This window comes from Dermacentor albipictus, chromosome 1 (assembly GCF_038994185.2).
Source record: "Dermacentor albipictus isolate Rhodes 1998 colony chromosome 1, USDA_Dalb.pri_finalv2, whole genome shotgun sequence".
In the NCBI taxonomy this organism is placed as follows: Eukaryota; Metazoa; Arthropoda; class Arachnida; order Ixodida; family Ixodidae; genus Dermacentor; species Dermacentor albipictus.
In genome coordinates, this window is record NC_091821.1 from 405,626,844 (window position 1) to 405,653,023 (window position 26,180).

General features: G+C 45.8%; 1 protein-coding gene across 1 annotated transcript; it reads left to right on the forward strand.

The window, feature by feature from the left end:
- Positions 1-5,037: 5,037 nt before the first annotated feature.
- Positions 5,038-20,673, forward strand: LOC135903542 (cuticle protein 10.9-like). Its single transcript, XM_065433852.2, has 3 exons — positions 5,038-5,208; positions 11,722-11,859; positions 17,342-20,673. Exons 1-3 carry the CDS (start codon positions 5,197-5,199, stop codon positions 17,702-17,704), a joined length of 513 nt encoding a protein of 170 aa, XP_065289924.1. The 5' UTR covers positions 5,038-5,196; the 3' UTR covers positions 17,705-20,673.
- The last annotated feature ends 5,507 nt before the right edge of the window (positions 20,674-26,180 follow it).

Here is a 26,180-nt window from a genome sequence, read left to right on the forward strand (position 1 = left end):
ATCCTTTTTGCTAAAGTTCCTTCTTTGTGGTTATTTTGTATTTCTCATGTTGCGTAGAAAATTTAGCACGAGTTTCGGCGTCAAAGCAGTTGCACAGCCGTAAACTTAACAAAACGTCTTCCCGAGAAAAGCAAACAGCCAGAAGACGAAAAGAAATCTTTACTTCAATTATGGCAAGAAGTATAGAAATCCTGGCCATGGCGGCCGCATTTCGATGAGCGTGAAATGCGAAAACACCCGTGTACTTAGATTTAGCTGCACGTTTGAGAACCCCAGGTGGTCCAAATTTCCAGTTTCCCCGCGTGTCTCATAATCAGATGAGTGTATTGGCACGTAGAACCAGACAGTTTAATTTCATTTAAGAACGGGAATCGACATTTTGGTATCGATGTGGCTCTTTTGATCACAAGAGAAGTGAAAGAATAAAAGCCGTATTTGGGAACGAAAAGTGCGTCGGGAAATTTTGTGGTAATTACTTGAAGATCTCCTCAGTATACAGTTGAGCGCGAGCTGTGTAGGCCAGCGGAATGAAGACTCCGGCACTACGCGGAATCAACATAATTATTATGCGGGGAAGATAGTCGACTGTTGCCATACTGTGTTTCTGTTTTAGCGTAATCAGAACAGAGAAGTTGTACCTAGCTCACCCAAAGAGGTCCTGCTTCTCTCTGTCCATAGTCTTGCCAGATCCTGTTGTGTATGAAGCATTGCGTTCCACACATTGGTGAATTCCCGACGCGTAACACAACGCTCTTGTGGCGCAGCTATGCGTGAGTTGCCAACTCCTATGTTCTTTGACTGCTCTTCCTCCCGAGGCCGAGGGTGCTACACATTTATTAGTTTTACTGTTACCTCAACTTGCTCCACAGCTCTCATGTTTCACACTTCATCGCCTTCCTTATCCATTACATGCGTAGTAGCCAGGGAAGTATTTATTCTTGTGCTGCATCACCGCCTTCTTTTTCATTCATCCTTTGTTCTATTCTAGTCTATCTTAACTAAGTTTTGAATGGGAGTTCACAAAAACATTCGTTTTCGACCACACCCGCCGTGGTTGCTCAGTGGCTAGGGTGTTGGGCTGCTGAGCACGAGGTCGCGGTATCGAATCCCGGCCACGGCGGCCGCATTTCGATGGGGTCGAAATGCGAAAACACCCGTGTGCTTAGATTTAGGTGCACGTTAAAGAAACCCAGGTGGTCGAAATTTCCGGAGTCCTTCACTACGGCGTGCCTCATAATGAGAAAGTGGTTTTGGCACATAAAACCGTATAATTTATATTTAATTTTTCCTTTCTGACCACTACATTAGCCTATATTCATCAAACATTCCGTATTTATTGCCATTGGAGTCATTGTCATGGGTGGTGTGTTAGAAAACGTTGAACGACTGTGATGCAAAAGGGCAGGGGCAATGTGAAGGCGTCCATATTGAACTGAAACATCTCCGACACCGTTCAGCTTAAACTTAGTGTGTTGTTTGACCGTAGAATGTTTTTCTATATTCAGCATGGTTTTAGGTAAGGCAATAACTTGTCGTAAACCTCGATTTTGTAAACTACAGGATGTTATAAGCAAAAAAAAAATCAGCACATATATATAACAGTCTACATCAGACTTTCACGGCACGTTACTATAACAAAACGCTATGATGAATGCTCGGGAAAACATTTCCCACTTACGGTGCGTGCCAGCGTAATATGCTTACGTAAAGATTAGCTAACGTAAAAATAAACTTACGTAATGATTAGTAGAGCGCTAACGTTATTTGACTTCGGCGCCTTCTACGGTGCAGAAGTATTCCGGTGAGATCACGCTTGGCTGAAGATATGAAGAAGCGCAGTGAGATCCACCCTTTCTTGGTGCCGTAAGGCGGCGACTATAAGCTATATATAAAAACTCTTTTTAGCGCACGAAAATCTCAAATACTCAACTTATTGAACTAAGTACCTGTCAACTTCTTTGCACTGGCCTTACTCAACAAAAGATCAAACAAAACATGGGCATTTCGCCAACTGAGCACGTCGTGCGCTTATATTCATAATCAAGACCGTCAAAGACGGCAACGATCTGCGTAGTAAAAACCCCATGACTCCCTCACTGTACACTAGAACACGGTGCTCGCGCTACGGCTTGTTTATGTGATGTACGCGACTATGCTTTCAAGTGCTCGCATGCAAAGCTCGCGCCCACAGACAATTGCGCAACAGAAGAACAACCGCAGAGATCAGTATTGGGCAACTCCGGCAAGCAATACTTTCGCACCGGCGATTACCATGCGCAACGCAACGCCAGCGTATCATGTATCTTCATAACAATACGGCGAAGGTCCTTCGGTGACATGTGCTCTATTAGCCAGTCCGTGTGGTGTGGGATCCGCCCTCCAAACAGAAGAAACGCCGTTCTCCATTCAGTGCGGCGATGTGAACAATGAGAAGGGAAAGAGCAACGCCTAGTCGATTCTTGTCGCACCGTCGGAAACGGCGTACTCCTCCCTTATCCTGACGTCCAGAGGATTTATCTAGACGCGCAGTGCTAGTCGGGCGAATGATTTTGCAAGATCACATAGCAATCAGCGTAGGGAACAACAAAGCCTCCTGTTGGGAGGCATGTAAATCAAAACTGGGTCTTCTCCCGCAACCAGCTATTCGCTGCATGGTTTTCACGCTCTCTTTTTTTTTTTCTTGTCCCTTGCTTTAGCGCGATTGTCCACGCGGAGAGAACAATACACCATGCACTTTGCGATATGCTCAAACTTAAGGGAAAGGGGTGTGCATCGCGAGAATCTCGGCGTCAACAGTGTCTAAGAAAAAAAAATGAGGGAGATTTTGCAGTACCTATGCAAAACTAGAAAGAGCGTGCGCAGAAGGCTGGCAACTCACACAAACGCCGTCTCTCAACGTCACTTAAATTACTGGGGAAAAGAGAAGCAGGAAGATTTATCGTGCCACACACTCTATTTAAAAAAAAACACTTAGTGAAATTTCCAAAACGCCGCTATGGGTCAAAATTGATAGCAGTAGATAGAACGGAGTATTAGCTCGTGTGCACAGGTTACCGTATTCTCGTATATCTTTTCTCGTTTTGCGCACTTTCTACAAGCGTAAAAAAGAAGAATTAAGCAGCGCTTACGCTTTGTTTTCGTTTACTGAACATGGATAAAGGAGGTTCTTTTTCCTTCACAATTATTACACGCAACACGCACTAAAAAACACGGACGAAGAACAGACAGCATTTGTGCTTGTCGATTCTTCGTCTGTGTATTTCAGTGCGCGATGTGCGTAATAGTTATGAAGATGTACCGACTCGCCCAGCTAGCTACTGTACTTCGGTTCTTTTTCCAGCAGTATTTGCGATGCTGCAAAAGAAGGAGACATCCCATGTCAGTTTTTTAATCTGACGCATTTTCTGCCTCCGCCAGGCATATTGTGGTCGGTAGGTTACTGTCTCGCGCCATTGCGAGCTTATTAAATAAAGAAAAATGCGTGCACGATAGTGGTATCGAACAAGGTTCCCCCAGCACAAGAACATGATGTTCTTAGATAAATTTTAAGCATACAGTACTTAAAGCTTCTTTTTTTTTTACGCACGTAGAAGCGATTTTCATAACTCTTACCCAATTCATTAAGGTTGTCATAATTTGCCAGTGCCTGCTTTCACGAGGCGTATTGTGAGCGAGCTTTTTTGTGCATACGGGCTTGGAATTTTTAATGAAGTTAATGTTCTAAGCGTGATTAAAAGAGAATATACGAATTTACAGTTATTGCTATCTTCATGATCTTTTTCTTGATATCAGCTAAGAAGAAGTGAAGTTCATACTCTTCCCTCAGAGGGCCCCAATAGTGCATCGTAAGCCATTTGTCTCTGAACAGAGAAGTATATATGCCTTCTTCTTTTCTCGTCTTAGCGCATTGCAACCAAGCGCAATATACCTGAAAGAACAGGAAAAAGAAAGTACATTGAACTAACTGATCGAATGAGAAGCATTGAGGGCGAGCCGATTTGTTTCAGAGCTAGTTTCCTTCGGAGCAAACGCTATCCATTGAATAAACAGCCGTTTCATCATGCCTTCTCACTACGCGCATGCAGATAACAGGACTCGTGAGCAATGAATATCACAAGGTCATGCATGTTAGGCGTCCTTTACATTTTTCTTTTCATTGCGCCGACATTATCGCAGCGTCCAAGCACGCAGACTTCATTCATTTTCTCAGCACAGGTGCATAATGGCCACACAAGACTGCTCGCCTTGCAAAGGTATCGTCTTTATTTCTCAACGCCGACTGCCACCGGCGAAGCAGTAGCGAGAGACGAAAACGAGGCAGGATAGCTTTTGCGTGAGCAATTTGCGGGCACGTAGACACTGGCATGCCCTATGGAAGGGTAAACCGCAGAGGTCTGGACGGGAATGCACCGCTCCTGCTTCTGCCTCTATTCAGCAGCACGGCCAGACCAACAGCGGCGAAGTGAGCCTGTGGCGGGGCGAACTCAGCGACAGCGTTTGCAGGGCACACATGGAAGATGCGTGCAGTGGCCGGTACGCGCTTCACTCTGAAGATGAGAGAACGGGAGCCTTGCTTCGGACCGTTCCAGCCGGCGTCTCTTCCACCTCCTTATTTCCGGGCGGTCGCCGCGCGGTAGACGAGCGGTGCAAGCGGAACTCACGGCAGGTCCGCTCAGCGTCCAGCGCACAAAGCAAATACCGCGCGCTGACGCCTCGTAGGAAGGAAGCGGCAACGGCGAGGAGGAGGAGGCGCGATGACCATCCGCGCGCCACCGTGAAGAAAGTGAGCTTCGGTTCTCGCAACGTGACGAGTCTAGGGGCGCCCTGCAACGCCAAGCGATGACTGACCTCCTCATCCCCCTCCCCCCCCCCCCCCTTAGCCGCTCTCTCTACAGGGAGCTCAACAAAGCGCCGCGCGTGCGAATAACTGTCTGCGAGATGCGGGAAGGGGTGGCAGAAAGAAGGAAAGTAAAAAAGAAGGGTGTTTTCCTTCGAACTAGGGCAGGCCCAGTGGTCCACTCGCTGCTATAAAACCCGGGCCCCGTCCCCGCCGGACGTCAAACGGACACACATACACATACGCCTGTACCTACTGTGAGCGATCGCTAGCCGCACATTTTGGAAGGACCCCGCCAGTCGTCGGCGACGTGACATTTTCTCCGGGAAGTGACGCCCACACCAAAGACAAGCTCAACGATGTACACAAAGGTGAGCAACGGCACCTCGGGGACCGCGCGCTGGGCTGCTCTCGGATTATGCATCGTCCTCCAGTCATGGATACCTGCCGGCTGTAGCGGTATTGCTGACCGAACCGTATGCGCAAGGGGCAGCGTTCGATGGAAGCCATCAGTTGGCAGCGGCAACTTTTACGTAATCATGGTTATTAGTAATGCACTATGGCACTATACGGTAAATTACCATAAATGGTGAAGCAAAACATGTCCCGTCTAAGCGGCGCGGAGACACGACAGAATTTCTGCCGAAAGAAAATGGATGACATTACATTTTAGAGGAAGCGAAGCCTGGGGAATGACTTGTAGTTAAGGAGCACTAGTAGCCTTGATTATCAAAGGATCGGAAAATGGAATTTTGCATCAGTTGAGCGAGATAAATTTTGACGTGAATTGTTGTTGAAGCTTGCAGGTCAGGCGCTCTCAATTTGTGGCATCTTAACGATCTAGTTATGCAAGGCAAAGAAATGGACAATCAAGGAGTTCAACGATCTTCAGAAAACATTCGACAGGAACGTCTTAGGTTACCGACGTGTTACTTACATTCCACTGCAGCCAGCTTATAGTGAGCTTCTCCTCGGAGCTCCGCGCAATGGCTATGAGTCAATTTCGTTGTAGTTATAGTCACCCTCACAAGAACGTGTAAAGCAGGCAACAATAGGCAGATATCATCTCTTGGCGCTAGCAAATGGCACTTATATATGACGCATATCGGCAAAAGGGACTATTTAAGGTCTTATTCAGCACTGGACAAACAATCGTGGGCTATGTTCATCACTGTGTCTGCGTGCTTGATGTGTGCTAGCGCGGTAGAAATGCTTTAGACCATTGCGCACATATTGCAGTTCAAAACTGGCTGTGACGTAGCCGTTTTTTACGACGTAGGAATATCTCTACTAGAGTGAAGAAGGCAGTCGAAATATGCGGGGGAAAAAAGTTAGTAGACCGTAGCAACTTGATAGTCAGTCGCGGGCAGACTGTGTGCCGCGTGAAAAAAAAAGAACATAGTACATTTAGACGTACACGGTGCGCAATTTCCAGAAGACCTTCCTGTTAGGCTAGTCCGTGTCATCACGGAATATTCAAGCTTGGAGCGCCTCAAAGTGTGTGTAGGGACACAGAGACATAGGGCCGATGCACAAGTCATTGCTAGCTCATGCTTGGCTATATGGTAAAAGGCGGCAATCGCCGTGAAGAAGCGGCAGGAGAGGAAACAGCGTCAGGCCAGCTGAGAGCGTGGAACCTGCGGTGCCGAAGTTTTGAAAAATTGAGGCAGAACCCATCGCACGTATACTATCGACGGTAACGCGTTAGAAGTCAATCACGATAGCGCTACGACGTATTTTAATCGTTTAACTGATGTATTTATGAGTCGTGTACTGCCACGGAACTCCTCTCTTGGGCTTCTCTAAGAACACTCGGCTCCATCCAGCAGCCGTCCCCGCGAAGCCTGCTCTCCGCGTCTGAAATGCATTGCGCGCCGGTGCATCCATACGCTCAGGAACCTGTCACAAGGCGAACGGGATCTTCTGTCGCACTTCTTTTTGGACACGCTGCGCCATCTAGTGGTACTGCCGCGAAGACCGCGCGTGGTCTCCGAGACGAGAAGCATGGCAAGTCAGTGGCTGTGAACGCTGTGGATTGTTCCCTCGCTTGCCGCACACTGATTGGCCCGTACTCAGTAACCCAAGTTGGCGAGAGGTCCATTGAAGAGCGGCACATACCTACTGCATTCAAGGCGCAGCTTGCTAAAGCGTCGGCGTAACAAGCTTTCATTGAAAAGTGGCACCTGCAGCGTCCACAGCCTGGTAAGATGTCGGCTTGCTGCCCGTGAGTAACCCTTGTGACGTTGGCTCGATTCCGCTCAGCATCGCAAAATTTTAAAGGATATTTTTCACCATTGTAGAACGGCGTATTCCCAGTGGCACATACCTAGTTGCCCAAGTTAGCGTCGAATTCGTTTACTGGAAAGCGGCACACACCTACTGACACATTCCAAGTGACGCAAGTAGGCAACAAAGAGGTCCATTGAAGACGAGCACATTTCTAGTGGCACGCATGCAGTCTGGCATCTACAGTGACCCAGGTCGGTGTGAACGAGGTTCGTTGAAGAGGCCCACGTGTGCACACATTAGCCGCGTTTACATGAATGCGACAGTGTCGCATCGCATCGCTTTTCTAGCGCATCACATTCATGTAAACAGCAGTAATGCGCTAGGAAGGCGCATCGCATTAATGTGCCAGGCGAGGGTAGATTTACGGGCCGAGTCGACTCTCGCGGAGCATGTAAACGCAGGGTTGTCGCATTAAGTCGACTCTCGCGGAGCATGTAAACGCAGGGTTGTCGCATTAGGAATGATGGGAAGGAATTAGCCATCAACATGGCGGCGGTCCCGGCGGCCCGCTTCGAATTGAATTTGGCGTTGCTTTTGTAAAATGCACTTCGTTCGCAGCAATTGATTGTGTAAACGGCTTTCGCTTAGTCTCAGGCCGCTTCGACGACAGAGTATTATGGATACCCTTGTGGTGTTTTCGAGATCGCTTTTCGTTTCGAACGAGTCGAAGCCTAACGAAAGGAACATTCGAAATGTCAGCGCTACCTATCGCTAGAGTCGGAAAATAGCCGCAACGACGGCATGTGGCCTCTGAGATCCGAAGATCTCGCTGGCGAGCTAAAGTTGCAAAACACGTGCGCGGCTTTGCGTCCGCTACACTATAGCGTATAGCGTACGCTATAAGTTGCGTACGCTAAACTAAAACTCTCTATTTCTCGGCACTCAACCACCAACGTGCACTCGGCCTACTACCGGAAACCAGTTACACCGGAAGTCGGTTGCACTTCCCTTATACGACACCATGTGGCGCTACGTTCTCGCGAGAGTTAAGGCGCTACATGTAAACGGCGCCGCACCGCCTTTCCCAAATGCGCTTGGAAATGCGATGCGCCACTGTCGCATTCATGTAAACGGGGCTATTGCCACAAACTCAGTGACCAATAGTGGTCCGATGGTTGGTTCCGAACTCTCTTACCTCAGCTCAGCAGCCCCGATGTTCTACACGTTCCACCACTGACTTCCCAATGACCCCGATGACCCCGGTATGCGCGAAAACGATAGATAGATAGATAGATAGATAGATAGATAGATAGATAGATAGATAGATAGATAGATAGATAGATAGATAGATAGATAGATAGATAGATAGATAGATAGATAGATAGATAGATAGATAGATAGATAGATAGATAGATAGATAGATAGATAGATAGATAGATAGATAGATAGATAGATAGCCAGCAAGCCAGCCAGCCCCCTGAAAGGACGGTAAGTACTAATAATGCTAATGCATTAAGAAACTGTGTTATATCTGAAGAATTTCCAGTAGCGTTTCCAGTTTCTGCAATGCCTTAAGACATGCGGCTGCCTTCTCAGTTCCCGTGATGCTATTTCATGTCATCTAGCATCTTTCTATCGTTTTCCGTATTTTAGACGATAAACAAAAACGAACAGACTAGCCCAGCAAAAAGTAGTTCTTATAACCATGCAAGCTACATTAAAATAGAAAATAATTCCGAACGCCGCAGTTATCACTCAATTGTGCATCCAAAGCTATCACTTGACCACTTTCAAGTCTGTAAATTAGCGAGTCCTCTTATGCGCGTTTTGTTGAACAGGTGTTACCTCCGTGACGTTCCTGCAACACGGTTATCGTTGCTCATTCAGTCAGATTGTCGCAGTGACAGGATATCGATACAAAGCCTTCCGCAAACTTTTTGGAAGGTTTGCTGCACGAAGGAAAAGTATAGAAAAAGAAAAGTTTATTTTATGCGGCTTTGTTATAAATGACCTCGAGCGTATGTGCCCGCAATGCTTTGACAAATTTCCTTCTCTTTTGACTTACTTATAGCTTTAAGGTTTCCTTCAGTGCAACCTTCTCTCCTCTATATCTTTTCGCACTTTGAGGTTTCGTAGGACACAACATTCCCAAGCTATATTAAGCGTGTAGAACTATCCTTAACTGCATAGAAAAGGTGCCAGTGTTGTAGCGCTATTAAAAAAAAAAGCTTGATTTTTTACGATGTGCACACTGGTTTTTCGCAATTCAGGGCTAAATGTTTCTTACCCTTGCGCATCAATAATGCCTCGTCACTAACCGCGTTAGGGCTAATGAAATTGGAGCTCCGAGTGTCTCCTTTTCCTTGCCTAGCATTATTTTGAGAAAACTGTCTGCAAATTAACTCCTTTTGTCAAGTGCCATTTTTTTATTGCTGCCGTTTGTATAGTAGACGGGTCGTCTACTATATTCTCCATGTGGTTTTGCATTCGCTTTGATTCCTTCTATTCAAATATCACTTCTTTATCCCAATGAACGACAAAGAGCATCCTATGCTCAAAGAAAACTGAGCGCGGCAACTTCAATAATGCGCTCGTTCTACCTTGTGAGATTATGAAGCTACGTATTCTATATAAGCGAAGCTAGCATCGCAAAGGATACTACAGCATGTAGCATGCTATAACGTCTAGCACCAGTGTCGACACCTGTATGTTGAAAATAACTTAACGCCAGCAGCGCACGCAGGTAGAATAGACATAGCGTTTCGGCGATACAGAACTTTGATTGCTCCCTCCGGCAGGGCGCTTTATTCGTTGCTGAAGAACTCTCGAAGCCCACCTCAAATTTATTTTGGTTTTATGACTGGCCGGATTGTAGTTGATCCTAACTGAACAGACTGGGAGCGCTGCGTGGACGTTTATTCCTGGCTCCGATGAAGGCAAACAAAAGCCAGTGAATGAGCGGTCAAGGAGTGATTGAGTTTCTTCCTTGTCCTTTGTCACCGCTTCCGCTTCACCGAAGCCATACGGCTCATACAGCTTGCAGAGTTCTCTCCCATGCTATTTATTCCCTTGAAAGCGAGTATTATTAGTTACATAGTGCATTGTTATCTGTAACAAAGCTAGAAAACACGTCGGTTACTGTTACGTTGCTTTATGATGGCTCTGTGCCCGTCGTCAAGTTCACAAGGCGTGCGTATGAGCAACGTTAGAGCAGCTTCGATTCGCTTATGCGCTTCCTCTTTATAGTTCGTATTCCCAAAGAGACAAATATTCATGTTCAAATAAATGTAGCATTTAGTCTTGTCCATGATGAAACGTGTACTTGAATACAGCAGACGTAGTGGTCACAAGAGAAAACTTCAAATAATACTCTCGACATCAAGTAAATAAGAATAGAAATTATGAAGACATAATTATTTGACGGGAAGGAAAGACCGCTCCAATCAAGGCAAATCGTCTGAGGGCGTACATTATGAGTAACGACGTCCTTACCAGCAATGTCCTGTGTCTGTGGGCGCATTCGCTTGTGCAGTCCTCCTCAAAATGATGCAAGTGGCGTCGGTGGAATCTATAGATTTATGAGCTGCTCCTTCTCTTAGAGCATGAACCACACGGAGGTAAGAGATATATTAGTTTCTGAAAGAACTCTTGTAACTTATCACCTAACAGGGCTCGCGTCCAGGACCTATAGCGGGATTATGCGTATGCAATTGTGTCGCCATGCCCGTTTGCTGTGGAGCGCTTCTCTCCGGCAATATTTTCCAATGTAGACAGAGCGTTCCAACTCTTGTGCGACTCCTCGCAGCTTAAGTTGAAGATGTCAGCTCGGTGAACCAAATTTCGTTACGAGAGCGCTAAGCCTCGGTAACGTTCCGATCACCTGCAGTGCTCCGGAAGAAACTGACCTTGGATAGCAACGTTTACATCAGCAGGCAGCTTCGCCACGACGTTAGGTGTCACTCATGCGGTTCTCTGTTTTAAAGCAAATTTTTTTCTGTTTCTCCTCTTCCTACGACTCGTAGCCACACACAGGCGTGCTTACTTCTGTGAACGTCCATCCGCAAATGAAGGAGAAATGCAAGGGCAATGAGACAAACCTTTTCCCGTATTTTTTATATGCTTGCCCGCAACGCAGGTTTAGGATCATAAGCTCTGAAATATTTTTTTTATTAGAAGGCGTAACAATAAGTAATTCAAATTTTTGATGCTTTACATAAATGGAAGAACACCGAGACTTCTTTTATCTAGGGTCCCATATATCCCCTGCTTGCTGTTATGACAGTATATTATTAACATGTGGAACTCACGGCGGCAAGCAAAGGAGAGTTATTATAAAAAGGGGTCACCTTGTGACCAAACAAGGTTGAGTAATATCACTTTGTGGCCAATGCCAACGAGTGTGGCCTTGTGCGCTGTATTTTGCTGCAGTTAAAAGCTTAACGTCAATGGTGGACCTTGTATAACCACACTGCTAACAAGGAGGGCACTGTATATGATACCGCTTATAATACCGTGATGGGATTCTTTCATTCAAAGTTCCTCATGGCTCACAGTATATAAGAGTAGCCGGCAAACGCAAGAAACATCGCAGGTGTCTATTAGGTACTAAAACGTCAAGTAAAGTGACCAGTGTTGACACTCAGTTTCCTTCGCAGCTTATCCTTCTGTGCATGGCAGTGGGTGCCTACGCCGGCGGACGCTACGGTTTCCACCATGGCGGATTTGGTGGACCCATCTTTGCTGCCGCAGCTGCACCTGTGGTCGCTAAGGTTGGCCTGGGCGAGCCCGTCTACGTAAGTCGTGTGCTTTGCTTTTTCTATCTTATTTAGTCTAACTAGCAAATTTTCTCGATCGACGAGTAATTACGTTATGTCAAGTAAAAAATTCGCCATGTTTAGACGCAAATCACGAGGGTATTGCAGCCCAGATATATTTTATTATTTTGATGCACACCTTCCATATTGAGGATACTTTTGTCTCGGATGATTTTACATGCCTCAAAACACGTTGCACATTCCAGCAGCACAGCTTTGGTAGCACAGCCCAAGGTATCCGACGCTCATTAGCTGACAGGAATTTTCTCTCTTTATTCAGTCCTCACCAAGAGTCTCGGTGCTATCCACGTCTACAGGCTACTAATTGATGACCAATTTACTACGCAATACGCGGATCTGCGTAAGCGCACAATCTTTGCCGTTCTTGGTAGTTCCATTACAATAAGTTTCTTTCTGTCGGTCATTACCATCATTGCTAGCTTGCATCAGGCCGCCTTGCCATCACCGAGAAAGTTGGCACTGATTATCCACAATACGAGGTCCAGCTTGAAACTTAAACTGTACCACATCGACAGACATCTTGTACCATGACATTAACTGCTATTCTAGCTTATATTCGTTCAAAAGTGCCATTCATGCAGATCCCTCCCACTCGTTCACATTAGTGAGTCTTCTGCGTCTACAGTGACGAATACCGGCGAAAAAGCCATCACATGCTGATATGTGTGACATTCGTTTATATCACTGGATAACAAAGCTTGCTCGTCGGGAAACCAATTCTGACATGAAGTTGTGTTACCAATTAAAGGGGCCCTGAACCACTCCTTATTGAAGTGGAGCAAAGGCATTTCAAGGGTAAATAGGCTATTTTATAAATACTTTGCCGCAACAAGTACTTCAATGCGTTCGGCAGAAGCGTAGTTGTTGGCAATCAAACACGGCCTCCACTGTGCTCCCGTTCCTTCTTCAATGTCTTGCACTGCGAAGGCTACAGTGCAGTGGGGCGTGCCCAAAACGCTCCACCATCTAAATGTCACCGCGGCGCGCAGTTGAAATTTAATTTTGGATGTTAAAGTAGACGCTACGACTTACGCCTTTGATGTGCCTACGACGCGCTACACATAGGCCAAACGCGGTTGCCCTGAATGAGCCGCAGTACGCTTATCCAGTGGACTCGTGGCGACACCCTGCGGCAACCGCGATATCTACGACATGTAGACGACCGCAGCTTGATGTCAGCTATCGACCAATAGAAGCCGTTTAAGGGAATGACGAAATAGTTCGTCCGATGATGAAATAGTGCTTCTAGAAGAGAGTAAGGACAGGGCCTTCTGTTGGAAAGAGAGTGCCTGAGAGAAAGATGACTTCGCGATCGGCTTGCGAGCTCCACGCACCGCGTACGACAGCAAAACTTGGCTTAGATATTCACAGCAGCGTATGCTACCCACGGACTATGTTATTTCACCAAGCCCGACGGGTTGTCGCGGGCCCCTTTAATAAATGTTAAACATACTTTAAATGGGTTACCTTTCGGTGCATGCAAGATTGAAGCACTCTACCGTCTAACACATTGCTAAGAACAGCATATACTTCACAAGGGACGTACTGCGAATGGAGCACAGTTTACTTGCCATTCTCTTTGTGCACAGCCTTGTGCATGACCCCCCGCGCCAATCTGAGCACTTACACAATTTTGCATTTGATATCTCACAATTATTCCACTTCCTCACAAAGTAGATAATACTGTGATAAAATTTTCTTTCAAACACAAGCCTTTTGAAGTACACTGTTTCTACAACAGGACGTCAAAGTAAAGGCTGGAGGCAATGGCTGACTTTATCTGCCAGACGTAGCAGCTTCACTGTTACAGGCCCGTCTTACAATCTCCTTGCAGCGGACCGAAAGCTACATAACGCATTAGCGAATTCAGAAGAGCCAAAGCGCAGATAGTGTCAGTGGATCAAATACAGCCTCTGTAAAAATCCAGCAGAGTCCATCTGAAGATGAATGTCGACATTCACGCGATTAGTATTGGAACAATGCAGCAACACACCATATTGCCACAACCGAGAAGTGCGACGTATGCGGTGTCTACGCCACCCAGCTCCTCTCTAACACTTTCCTCTGATAACGCTGCGCCATCTAGCTGTGTAAAGGAGAAGTCCACGCGTAGTGCGTTTGTGAATATACAGGGTGAACCAGCTAAATTTAGTCAGAGGTTAAGTATGTGCGAGTGCCATGTATACCTGGACAAAACCAAGGTAATGTTGTTTGCCGTCCCTTGGGGATACTCAGATTCCTTTTTTTTTCATTTCGCCTAATCAGGTAATTCGTCCTAATTAATTTATCAACTTCTAAAATAATATATTTAGATAAAAAGTGTAAATGAGAAAATTGTAGAGCGAGGTGAAAAACTCCCCGATACATCTTTCTGTTGCTCATAAGCGGCTACATAAAAGTGTTTTTCCGAGAATGAAAAAAATCCGCAAATGCACGCAAAATTGCCGCGCGACTGGCCGCTCGAAGCACTTTGCTTGTATGCGCGGGCTTCTTTCACGCTCGAAAAAACACATTTATGAGCACGTATTGAGCAACCGAAAGCTGTATCAGGAGTGTTATCATGTCGCTCTACAATCTAACTATAATATTTGAGCAGTTGATTAATTAAGACTAAATATCAAATTTTATATATATATATATATATACATATATATATATATATATATATATATATATATATATATATATATATATATATATATATATATATATATATATATATATATATATATATATATATATATATATGGGCGGAATGAAGAAAGGAATAATTTGAGTATCTCCAAGCGACGGCAAACAACATTACTTTGGGTTTGTCCAGCTACGAAATATTCGCATATTTTTCAACTCTGGGGTAATGTTAGCGGGGACAACCTGTATATTGAGCAAATATTGTCTCTGTATATCTGACGCAGGCTTGACTCCGCTTAGCACTTGAGAGGTCTTAAATGATTATTTTCTTTTTTGCAATTTATAAGTGGCACATACCCACTAGCGCGATCTGACCCAAGCTGGTGTGAAGGAGGTTGATTGAAGAGTGACCAATACCCAGTGCCCCATAACCAGTGACTGATGGTGGTTTGGTGGTTGGTTTCCCACCCGGCTTCCTCAGTACAACAGTCGGATTCTCTAGCGATATACCGTGACATACCTAGTGACCCAAGTTGACAGGCAAATGGTTATAGACATAGACACTGTAAAGTGCATGAAGTATCCTCAGAATGTTAATCGCATTAAAAAGGACGTCAGGAAGATATCTGTCATCTGTGACTTAGCAGCATAATATCACAAGCTCATGTTCCCGCTGGGGCCCTACCAGCACTGAAGAATGGCAAGTATTACTTTCAGCAGCAAACAATTTCCCACGAATGTGGCGCCCACTGTCCCAGCGCAAGCAAAGCATGAGAGTGTGTGATAAATTTACGCATTTTTAACGAGTAAATGGCATTTTGCCTGTATATTCGCCCTCCTTTTCCATTAACTGCGCACGCTTTTCCTCGTACATCACGGAATATTTAATGTTACGTAATGGTGAAGCGGGAGCAAAAGTAGCTGGGGCCTTCGCATCCAATGCTCCCATGAAAAGAATTCCGCAAGCTTGCAACTGTATTTCATTATATAACTTAGGTTATCAAGACCGAAGGCACATGACACTTTATAAAATTACAGGTTATAAACGCCACAAACGCTACAGGTACAATACATATTCAAAATGACACACTGGAGAAAGCGTAAGAAAGCGTATAGTCTGGAAGCGTATCACACAATATCACAAAGGTAAGAAGACTCAGTATAAAAGTGCTCATAAAATGACTTATGAACAACACCACAGAAACTAATATTAGACGCGATATATGTACCTACAATAACAGGGACTTCTACAATCTTTTCAAACCCAGCCTGCGCCTGTTTGTGATAAGTAGTTGTTGGCCACGTTCCCACGAGCTTCTTTGGGCTCATTGGCATTTGCTTGCAGCGCAAGCCAATAGGGCAGACAATAGGGCAGCGCAATATGGGCAGACATGAGACGACACAGAGAGTGATGGCTTGCAACTGATTATATTCGCAGAAAGGAAACTTGTACATGATTGTGCAACGAAAAATACAGAAGCACCGTTGTCACATAATTACGCCACATGGGGCTATTGTTACTTCTAAGTCACGTCAAAGACACGTGCGCTAACTCATTAATGTAACTCTTCAGCGATGAGAGCAATCGATGGCGCACTTACGCGCCTTATTGCTCGAGAGCGCCATCTCGCCGGCTTCAAGTATTCATCCCGCATTCTTTCGGCTAATACTATGTTCGGCAGAACGGACATAGCGTGCGTGAACAGGACGATAATGTCAGGCAGGGCGTAAATGGCACTTGGCTGAGAGGGAGACAAAAATAAGTAATTGAAAGACAAGAAGGTGAACAAGAGTTAGTTCTGGTTGGTTACTCTACATAGGAGGATAAAGAGAGAAAAAGAGTGAAGGCGAGGAGACAGAAGGAGAGCCGAACATAAAAACTGTATAACCACGTATGCTGTAGAGCGGTAGCAAGCGGCGGTCTTAAAGTGTGTCATGAAGACCCATAGACCTCAAGAACCTGAGCAGCGTGAATAAAACATTGTACGCGGAGTTTCCTCGGGCATACAGGCCGGTTCGTCACTCTGCACTGCACAATGCGGCTGCATACAGAATTTTCATGGCTGCATAATTATAGGCAAGAATAGTGAAAGTTCAAGGGAAATAGTTGAGGCTGTCGAGATGCCGCAATGTGTCAATACACGTGAAATGCCCCATAGGCAGCCATCCCCGATAAAGAGTTGGGTTATCTGAATATCACACGTACCCTTGATATGATGTAGAAGTAAGAGGGGTTCCATGTATTACGTGACCACCTGTTCAGCCGTACTTTTCATTTGAGTGTTTCCTGTGCTTTTTATTCGGCGTTATCACTGCACAAACATATATCAGCGTTGTTTATGCAAATAAAATCAATTAAAGACCGCAGAGTAGGCGTTGTTTTTTGTCTATGTTCATGCTCATCATTGCGCTGTAAGCATATCTATGATGATCCACCAACTAACTCAAAACTTTACCTCACTAAGTTGCATTTCAAATCTGCAATATTGCGGTAGCTTTACGTACAACCAGCCACTTCTATCCAAAGTATTAAAACGGCACTGTGTAACCAACCTTTTTTGATCAACTTTCAACGTCTTCACAACAAATGTATATGCATCGTGCGAAGTTTGACGTTCCTGTGTCATTTGTCTACAAGTATCTCGCTGTGGTTGAGTCGTTTCGCAGGCATTATGTCCTTGAGCGCGCGAGGTAACATTCCCCCTATTTCTTGCCTATTCCGGTTGGCACATAACAATTGCTTTCCTTAGATTTGTATAATTTCAATATTATCTAAACCTTCGAATCTTCTTCATATGTTTCCTCTCAGCCTCCGCAGCCGTACACATTCGGCTACGACACTGTGGACGAGTATGGCAACAAGCAGTTCCGTAACGAGCAGAGCGACTCAAACAATGTGAAGACTGGCTCCTACGGATATACGGACGCCAACGGACTGTACCGACGAGTAAACTACGTCGCTGACGCTCATGGCTTCCGCACCACGATCGAGACGAACGAGCCTGGAACCAAGGCCGGGGCTAGTGCCGACGCCGTCTACAATGCCAACCCAGTGGTCAGCGGTCCCGTGGTCAAGGCCGCAGCAGCTTTCCTGGCGCCCACGTACGCCAAGCTCACAGTGCCGGCGTACGCGTTCGCTGGACACCACCACGGCTATGGATCACGCTACTAGATAGTTCATGGTGCCAGGCGCCGTGTCCGAACCACAGAGTAAAGCCCATGGAAGGTGTTGCCTGTAGAACAGCCCTATAGTAGCGCTCGCGATCAATGGAGGTTCATCCAATTTTTACTTGATAGGTCACTAAGAGAAGATAATACGTATGCTTATGTGCCGCGTCTAGTGTTTCCGAAAAACACTAGCGCATGTTGAAAGAAAGTGCCCCGCTAGATTTTCACTTTATAGCCGGACACCTGCATTCGGAGTGTCGCTAATGTCCCAAGCGGACTGAATAAGACTCGCCCGGAAGGGACAACCGTCGATCTAGAATGATATGCTAAACTCGCCTGTAGTTGGAGCCACCACTGCCGCTACAATATAGCTCGTCAGATTCAGAACAACATGTCAGGGAAGGACATAAACGTAAAGAAAAAGTCCACCATCCATATTTTCGATAGCAAGTGTTGTGTTATTGAAAAACACAACCAATGGTGGTATCTATTAAAGACTTGCCAGAGGCTGACACAAGCTTGGCAATAAACGATGAAGAGGCTTATGAGGCCGCCGGCAAAGCTTACCACTCCAGATAGCAAAAAGTGGCTTCAATCGACGCATTCTTTAAAAGAACTCCCATATGGGATCATTAAATCTCGAGATTAGCACTCGGTCTCATGTCGAATGAATGGGAAAGAAAGGAGAAACACAAGGAAGCCTAATAAATAACGGGCCTCCTAGAAGCGCCACGCGACTAATTCTACTAATTTACAGCCCTTCCAAATATCTGACTCTGTGGTTCTGACCGAGATGAGCCTTTGAGAAAAAGCGCTTGTTTTGCTTTGTCATAGCCATGTGCGACAATATTCGCGCCAGATGTGGGAATTGTACAGTGCTGTGTCACTTGGCCACGAGCTTTCCTAATGTTTAACGCCTTGTCTCACGCATCTCGTGCGGCGTTTCTGTCGGCACAGTCTTGCGTCATGATTTTGTTTAAATATGTGTGCTTTCATTGTAACTACTTCATTTCTGGCGGTTATTTAGACTGGCCACTAGAGGACTGCCTGCTCGGACGTCGTTTCTCGAAAACAGGGGTGTTCTGGCAATTGCACAAGGAAGCACGTTGAACTTCGTGTGTTTAGTGACTTCAGTTGCATTGTTGCATTTCGTGAATGCAACAACACGTTCCCGCCCCGTTTGGATATTGATGACAAGACTAAGTTGAATTACTGGTACCACATTGTAAAGGTAGCCAACATGAACGGATGCGCTAATTATTCGACATAGCTAAAATTATCATAGCGTAACTCCCGTGGTAACTCGGCTTTGCACAAGTTTAACTGATTGCGATTTTTTTTTTGTGCTGCAAATTGCTCCGCCTTGGTGACATAAAGAGCCCTATGTCCTACGCTAAAGTTATCATGCAGTGTTTACGACGAATGAGGACAAAAGCATTCTGGGGCCGTGTTATGTAAAGGTTCTTTTCATCCTATTCTATTAGTTTGTTATCACTCCTCAAATGTAGTGGCTGATACCGGCGATCATTATGACGTTGTGTCATGCCAGCCAATAATGAAGGACAATAAAATTGGAAAATGAAAACAATCGTGCCATTATACGGCCCCTTCTGCATTACTATATTTTATAAAAATCGGACACGGTCTATCAGGATTGTTTGATTGCAAACTAATTAGGTGGTGCCAAATCCTACTTCATATGAATGCTTGGGAAGGCTAAAGATCTGTGGCATGAAAACGTCTGGAGCACAGCACAATCTCTAGTAGCTTTAGACATGCGTCTGTCTTTTGAAATCATATCTATAGTCGCGCCGTGGATAACAGTGTACAAAGGTCCTTCTAAGCCTCAGGTCTCACATTCTGGTGTTGGGTTCCTTTTGTTCCATCTCGTATGTACGACATTTACTTGTGACATGTTTGGAAGCATGATCGATGACGCAACTTCGTCGCTGTTTTTATTGCACGTAGCTTGCAATTATAGCACATAGCGCATTCTGCGTATGCAGAGAGCTGACGTGACAATGTACACCCAGCCACAGAGTTTTACGGAACTCGAAATCGGAGAAAAAGCTGAATATCTGCGCAGCCTCACAACGCAGCTTAGTATTCACATTTACAGCCTCTACCAGTACATGGGAACAACATTGTGATGCTCGGATTTACTGACTACTGTTACAGGATGGTCGGAAATTGAATGTTTTCTCAGATTCCGTGATCCGTAAGCTTTTGTGGTTTACTGTAGATCATTAAACTTAGCTCCCGATATTTCCTTGAGCTCTCGCAAGAATTTCCTTTGACATGGCAAACTGCCTCATTCAAAACATTGTCACACTTTTTGAGGTGTCTACGTGATGTCAATGGATGTTTTTTTTTTATGGGGAATGAGGCACCCTTTATTTATTTGCATTTAAAAGCACTTTGTGATAGTAATAATTCATAACAAACACTCATCGGGTCAATTTTTTCTGGTTGTAAGAATGTTGGATTCTGCATGCACGAGCTTCATAAATCTTAAGGGTTATGCAGGGCACTCAAAGCAATGCACAGGGTTCTGTAAAACAATTACTCTTGATTATACCAGTGAGTATAAATTGATATGAACTATTCGAGAAAGCTTGACGCAATATTTAGATGCGAAGCTTGTTTTCAGGTGTTTGGGACCATGAATTCTTTAAGTGCTGGCCTTTTTTTTTTCAGTGTTATACCAAAGTCACTGTCATTTCGCTGTACTCGAAATGCTGTTTTGTTCTTGTGGCGCGTCTTCTTTTTTTATGTGTTTTTCCCTGGTCACTGTATACGTCCTAGTCCTTGTAAACTTCCTTGATGTTCTGGCTTTGTCTTATTCTGGTGTGCAGGTATTTGAGTTCCAAATACCAAAAACAAGCCTTGGTATATTGGCGCTTGAGCGCTGCGAGTATTCATTGCTTTGATACCAGCTTTACTGAAATAAAAATGTTGGTCTTCCCGTTTCTACTTTCTTGGGCTCTTTATCGAATCGGTGGTTCAGCGATAGGAAACTAAGCCAAAAACATGCGTCATATTGAGAAAGGTTGGAGTAGGTAAGTAGGAGACATCTTATTTTGTCAGCGTTAGGCGGGGGTGATTAAGCGTGGTGTCTTCAGGCTGGCGAAGTCACCGTGAAGCGATGTTTGATGGCGACCTCTTGAGCTCGTTTTATGGCCTGTAATTGGGTGTCCAGGCTGGAATTGAGCAGCACTGGCTCCCATGAGGGAGAGGCCATGAGGTTCTGGGGAGGCTTGTCCTCCTCCCAGTTTCTTACTCTGTGATCCAGTGCTACTAGTTCCCCACAGAATCTACAGAGTGGGCTTACTTGGTCAGGGTATATGTACGCATACATGTGCGGGTTAAGGTCGGAGTGCTGCTATTATGAAAACACAGCCCGCTCTCTTAGCAGCTGAAAAGCCTAAATAAATGTTGTATTTCGCAAGCTGAAGAAACACAATAAATGCTCGCGTATCATCAAGCGCTCGATTTAGCAACCAAGGACCCCCTTTCTAACACTTTTTTCACTTTCTATTCAATTGGCTATAAGACATTAGTTCGCATAAAGCCGTGTAACCGCTATCGCCGAAATTAGACACCCTGCACGAAGAGCGACGAGAAATGAGCTCAAAGCAAATGAATCCTCGCAAAATATGGTCCTAGCACATATGAAGAAATTGCCAGACAGCATACTACGCATAATTGATGTAATAAGCTGTTCCAGCATATAGATTACGCCACGAATAACTATTAATGCTAAACACTAAAGAAACATCGGCACGTGCAGCAAAATCTTTACTACAAGATAATTACATATACAACGGAAGTGAATCACGTATTACACACCCACCAACCAGTACGGACGGCCAGGATCATCGCTGAGCAGAATAGCCTCGCACTGCTCTTCCGAGGGATTTGGAATGGGGTCAACTGTGGGATTAAATTGGCATGCCCATACCATGTGGTAGAGGTTAGCTACCTCTCCACAGTGGGGGCATTGCGGGGAGTATAATATAGGGTACTACTGGTGTAACTTAGCTGGCGTTGGGTATGTATTGGTTTGTAGTCTCCTAAACGTGTTCTCTTCTAACTTATTGAAGTATTTATGTGGTGTTGGGTACTCCTTCCTGGCTGTTCTGCATGGGGCGAGATTGTCAGCATACACTGCTAAAGCAGATAGGTCGCAACACCCTTCAAGGTTATCAAGGGCAGACGCCCGGTATAGAAGAGCTCGGGCATGCCTGTGAGCGGCTTCGTTTCCTCCTGGTAGTTCCAGGTGACCGGGAAACCAGATGACTGAGGCTTGGCTGGGTGGATGCTTAATCAGCAATGACAACACTGACCTGTGAATTAATCAATTATTGAAGTTGCGACAGGCGTTCAGGGAATCAGTGAGCACATCGGCGTTGAGGTTAGATGCTATAGCTAATGCAATAGCTGCTTCCCCTTCGTGAGTGGGGTTAGATGTTTTCATCGAGGAGCAGTTCAGCATCAATCCTGAAGGTGTTGAGACCACAATAGTCATCCCTCCATTCTTAGGTCCTGCGGCATCCATGTAAAGGGTGTTAGGTTGCTTGTCCCATTTCTTCTGCGCGGCTTCCCCTCTTGAATTTCTTTATATGCGGGATGCATGTTCCGCGGAATGGGGTACACGTTGATGCGTCTCCTCACATCACGTGGTACCTCTTCCCTTTGGACTATCGTATAGGGCACATTAATATGGATCTTTTCAAGCAGATCTCTACCTGGTTTCGTGAGTGCGAGCCTATTGAGTTGTGGGAAGCATTGTGCTTCCCACATCTCTTTGAGGGTATTATGTACTCCTAGAGCCATGAGCTTTGTCGGGGCGGCATTCCTTAACCTCTCCAGGTCAGAAATTGAAAAGTTGGAGACACGGATCAGGAAAGCCTACAAGTAGCATTGGGGCAACCAAACTCCACGCCAACCTAAATCTAATCAAGGAGGACCCTTGCATTTAACGCCCTCTGAAGTGCGGCCACAGAAGCCGGGAATCATGCTGGCGACATCGTGGACAAACGACTAACAGTCAGGCACGTGCTAATCCAGAGACGTTCTCGTATATCCTCTGCGACAGCCCTGGGACGCTATAACGTAAAACTGTTCCAAACTTTTCTATTCCAATTCTGCAATAAGCACACCGCGATTGGTCAAAAACATTTTTGGACAACCACCACTTCGCCTGTCTGTCACGCGACGTCACGAAAACCGCGATAGCTTCCCATCTGATATGACGTGTGCACAATGATTATGCATAATTTGATCGAGCAAAACAAATATAGTTATTTCTGATTCGACGCCTTTTTGCCATTAGCCCTCGGCTATTGGTCAAAAGGTTTCGGGCTGCACCCACTTCACCTGCCCTTCACGCGACGTCACAAAACCGCAACAACGTACCGCGTCAAAGGGAAGCGTACGCGTTAAAGATACATTAATATACCTAACAAAACTGAATTTTCTTCGCAATAGCCGCAGGCTGCCTCTTTCCGAAAGGAATTAAAGGTGGCTGCCGCCGATCGCTCAGGTGCTGGCTACTCGCTCCTGCCGGAGAGCATGGGTTTATTTGCGTGTAATAAAACATTTTGCGTGGCCGTGTAACGTTTTCAAACATTTTCGGCAGGTTTACGACCTCGTTCTGCCAACTCTTCTTGCTGAGGATCCATTTGAGCGTTATTCTTAAGCTTCCGTTGCATGCAGCCGCGATTGTCGACGAGCCAGTGCAAGCTAAGTAAGAGAAAGCGGACCAATCACAGACACCGGCACCACCCTCTTAATCCGGTTATCCATATTTAGTGCAGTGTATCGGCCCCATCGAAGCCCGCTCCACTTGAGCGTGCTCCTCGCCTCTTGTGAGCCAATTAGCTAAGACAAGCCGCTCAGTGCAGCCAATGTTATTCATTTTTAAAGAAAAGAAAAGTGACCTCCTATAAACGAGGGGAGCATTTGATTGGAGTGACCGCCCGATGCTTGCGTCGGCGGTTACGCAAATTTGACGTCAGGAGATTGGAATAAAAACATATTAGAATAGTTTCACGTTATATGGCCCCTGATTGCAGCGCAAAACGTCAGAGACTCGACGCCGATTGTCCGGCTTGTACGACAGACTATTTAGGGCGTGACCTCCCGTTCTGGGGTCACCGAACAACACTCGAACTGCACTGCGAGGAAGAAGAGCGCTCGTGGCATTTTTAACGCAGAATGGCTTCACCTCCAAGCTCTAGTACTCGACGGGCGCATTAACATTCTTACGAGCTGGGCACAGAGCATGTATGTACATGGGACACGTACCTAGTTCGCTGCACACTGTCTTCACTGGACATTGCCTACAATATACGTGCCTTCCAACACGAAGTAGCCAGTGACAAAGCTACTCCGGCGGATTTAAAAATGTTTTTCTCTCTGTATTTTTCTCTCTCGTGCTCAGCAACAAAGTGCCTTTGGAACCGCAACGGGTCAGACTTCAGCTATTATTAGGACTCTATACTTATTTTAATGCAAAAGCAGCAAGTTATCCAAGCACACATCGGCATCTTTTCGTAAGATCATCTTCTTTGTAATAGGCACAACGTCGTCATCATCCACTACAGTATTGAATTTTGAGGCCTCCGAATTAAGGGCATGCATAGGCGCCACGAAATCCGGCGCAAATTACCACGTTGCACTAGCAACTGAGCAGTAGCTCAGTTGCTAGTGCGGCGCAAGCTCAACTGCTTATAGACACGTAGATTTTATACGTAATGGCGGGCGAAGTTTTCATGTTATTTGCCCCATGAGGAGAGTGGCCTGACGACGGTGGTATGATGGAAAACTCAGGCGGACGGACACAGCAAACCAAGTTTGGCACTTTGACTGCGGTCACAGTAGGATGTTTAGCAGACGATCACCCATTGTGTCAGGAGAAAAGAATATATGAGCGCGATAGTGTTCATTGCCATAGACAAGATGTACGGGTTACTTCGTGCAGTTCGGTGATTAGCCATCGCACGACAAATGGCTGCGAAAAGCGACGGTGTTCCCGCTGCTACTTCATCATGAAAGAGCAGTTTGACTCCATACGATGGAGGATAAAAATCGCCTTATGATTATTGCGATAGCACTTGCCTCCCCGCTATCGTGCTGTCAGGGTATCGACGGCGCATGCGCGCTCCTTGAGAGGAGGATGCGAAGATGTGATGGGAAGCTATCCAGATACTTGAGACAGGCGCAATGTGTTTGGTTCCAAATATGGCAAAGACAAGATAACGCACCTTCATGCCCCGCTATAAGTCAGTTCTGCTACGTGAGTTCTGCAACAGGGTCCGTTATTCTAGCCACCCCCTGCAACAGTTCTGCCTTCCGCTTCTACACTCTTGCATTCTTAGAAAAATTTACACCCTTTGGGGTTTATCTTGTCCCACAACAATAATCGCCATCTGTCTAGCCCGCGTTTCCTTTCTTTAACGCTGCGAGCCCGGTACTTCCCAGTCACGAACGGCATGCGCGTTATTAGTGTGACGTAGCATTCTCGACAGGAAAGTAACGAGCGCCGAGTTTTCAAGAAAGGAAACGCTAGCAAGGCAGATGACGATTATTGTTGTGGGACAAATATCCACCCCAAAGGGTACAACCGTTTTAAGAGTGTAGGCAAAATTACACCCTTTGGCTTGCCCCTTCTGCCACGCAACAATAATCGTTATCCGCCTTGAGGCGTTTCCTTTCTTTAACGCTGCGAGCCCGGAACTTTCCAGTAACGAACGGCACGCGCGTTATCAGAAAGGGCACTCCAAAGGGTGTAAACTGTTCTATGGTGATAACGCGCGTGCCGTTCGTTACTGGAAATTACCGGGCTCGCGGCGTTAAAGAAAGGAAACGCATCAAGGCAGATAACGATTATTGTTGTGTGGCAGAAGGGGCAAGTCAAAGGGTGTAACTTTGCCTAAGAGTGTAGCATGAGTGTTGTTCCTTAGCGTTCCTGCTGAGCAGCTGTAGGCCTGCCCCACCATGGCCGCGCCGAAGCGCTAGAGATAGCCTTTGAGCGCAGCCGTCACATGGCCGCGACCTAACCGTGATTCGTTCCGCTAAGACAATGGTCTTAGCGGAACGGACAGTCAATTTCAAGCTACAAACGCCTTAGTGGAACATTTTTTTTCGGCGAGCTGGTTCATAATTGAGAAAGAAAACAGAAGCGCGAAAGAAACACGGACGAGACTAGTATAAGCGCGAGTCCTGTTAAAATTAAATTATGGGGTTTTACGTGCCAAAACCACTTTCTGATTATGAGGCACGCCGCAGTGGAGGACTCCGGAAATTTCGACCACCTGAGGTTCTTTAACGTGCACCTAAATCTAAGTACACGGGCGTTTTCGCCTCCATCGAAATGCGGCCGCCGTGGCCGGGATTCGATCCTGCGACCTCGTGCTCAGCAGCCGAACGCCATAGCCACTGAGCAACCATGGCGGGTGCGCGAGTCCTGCGTGTAC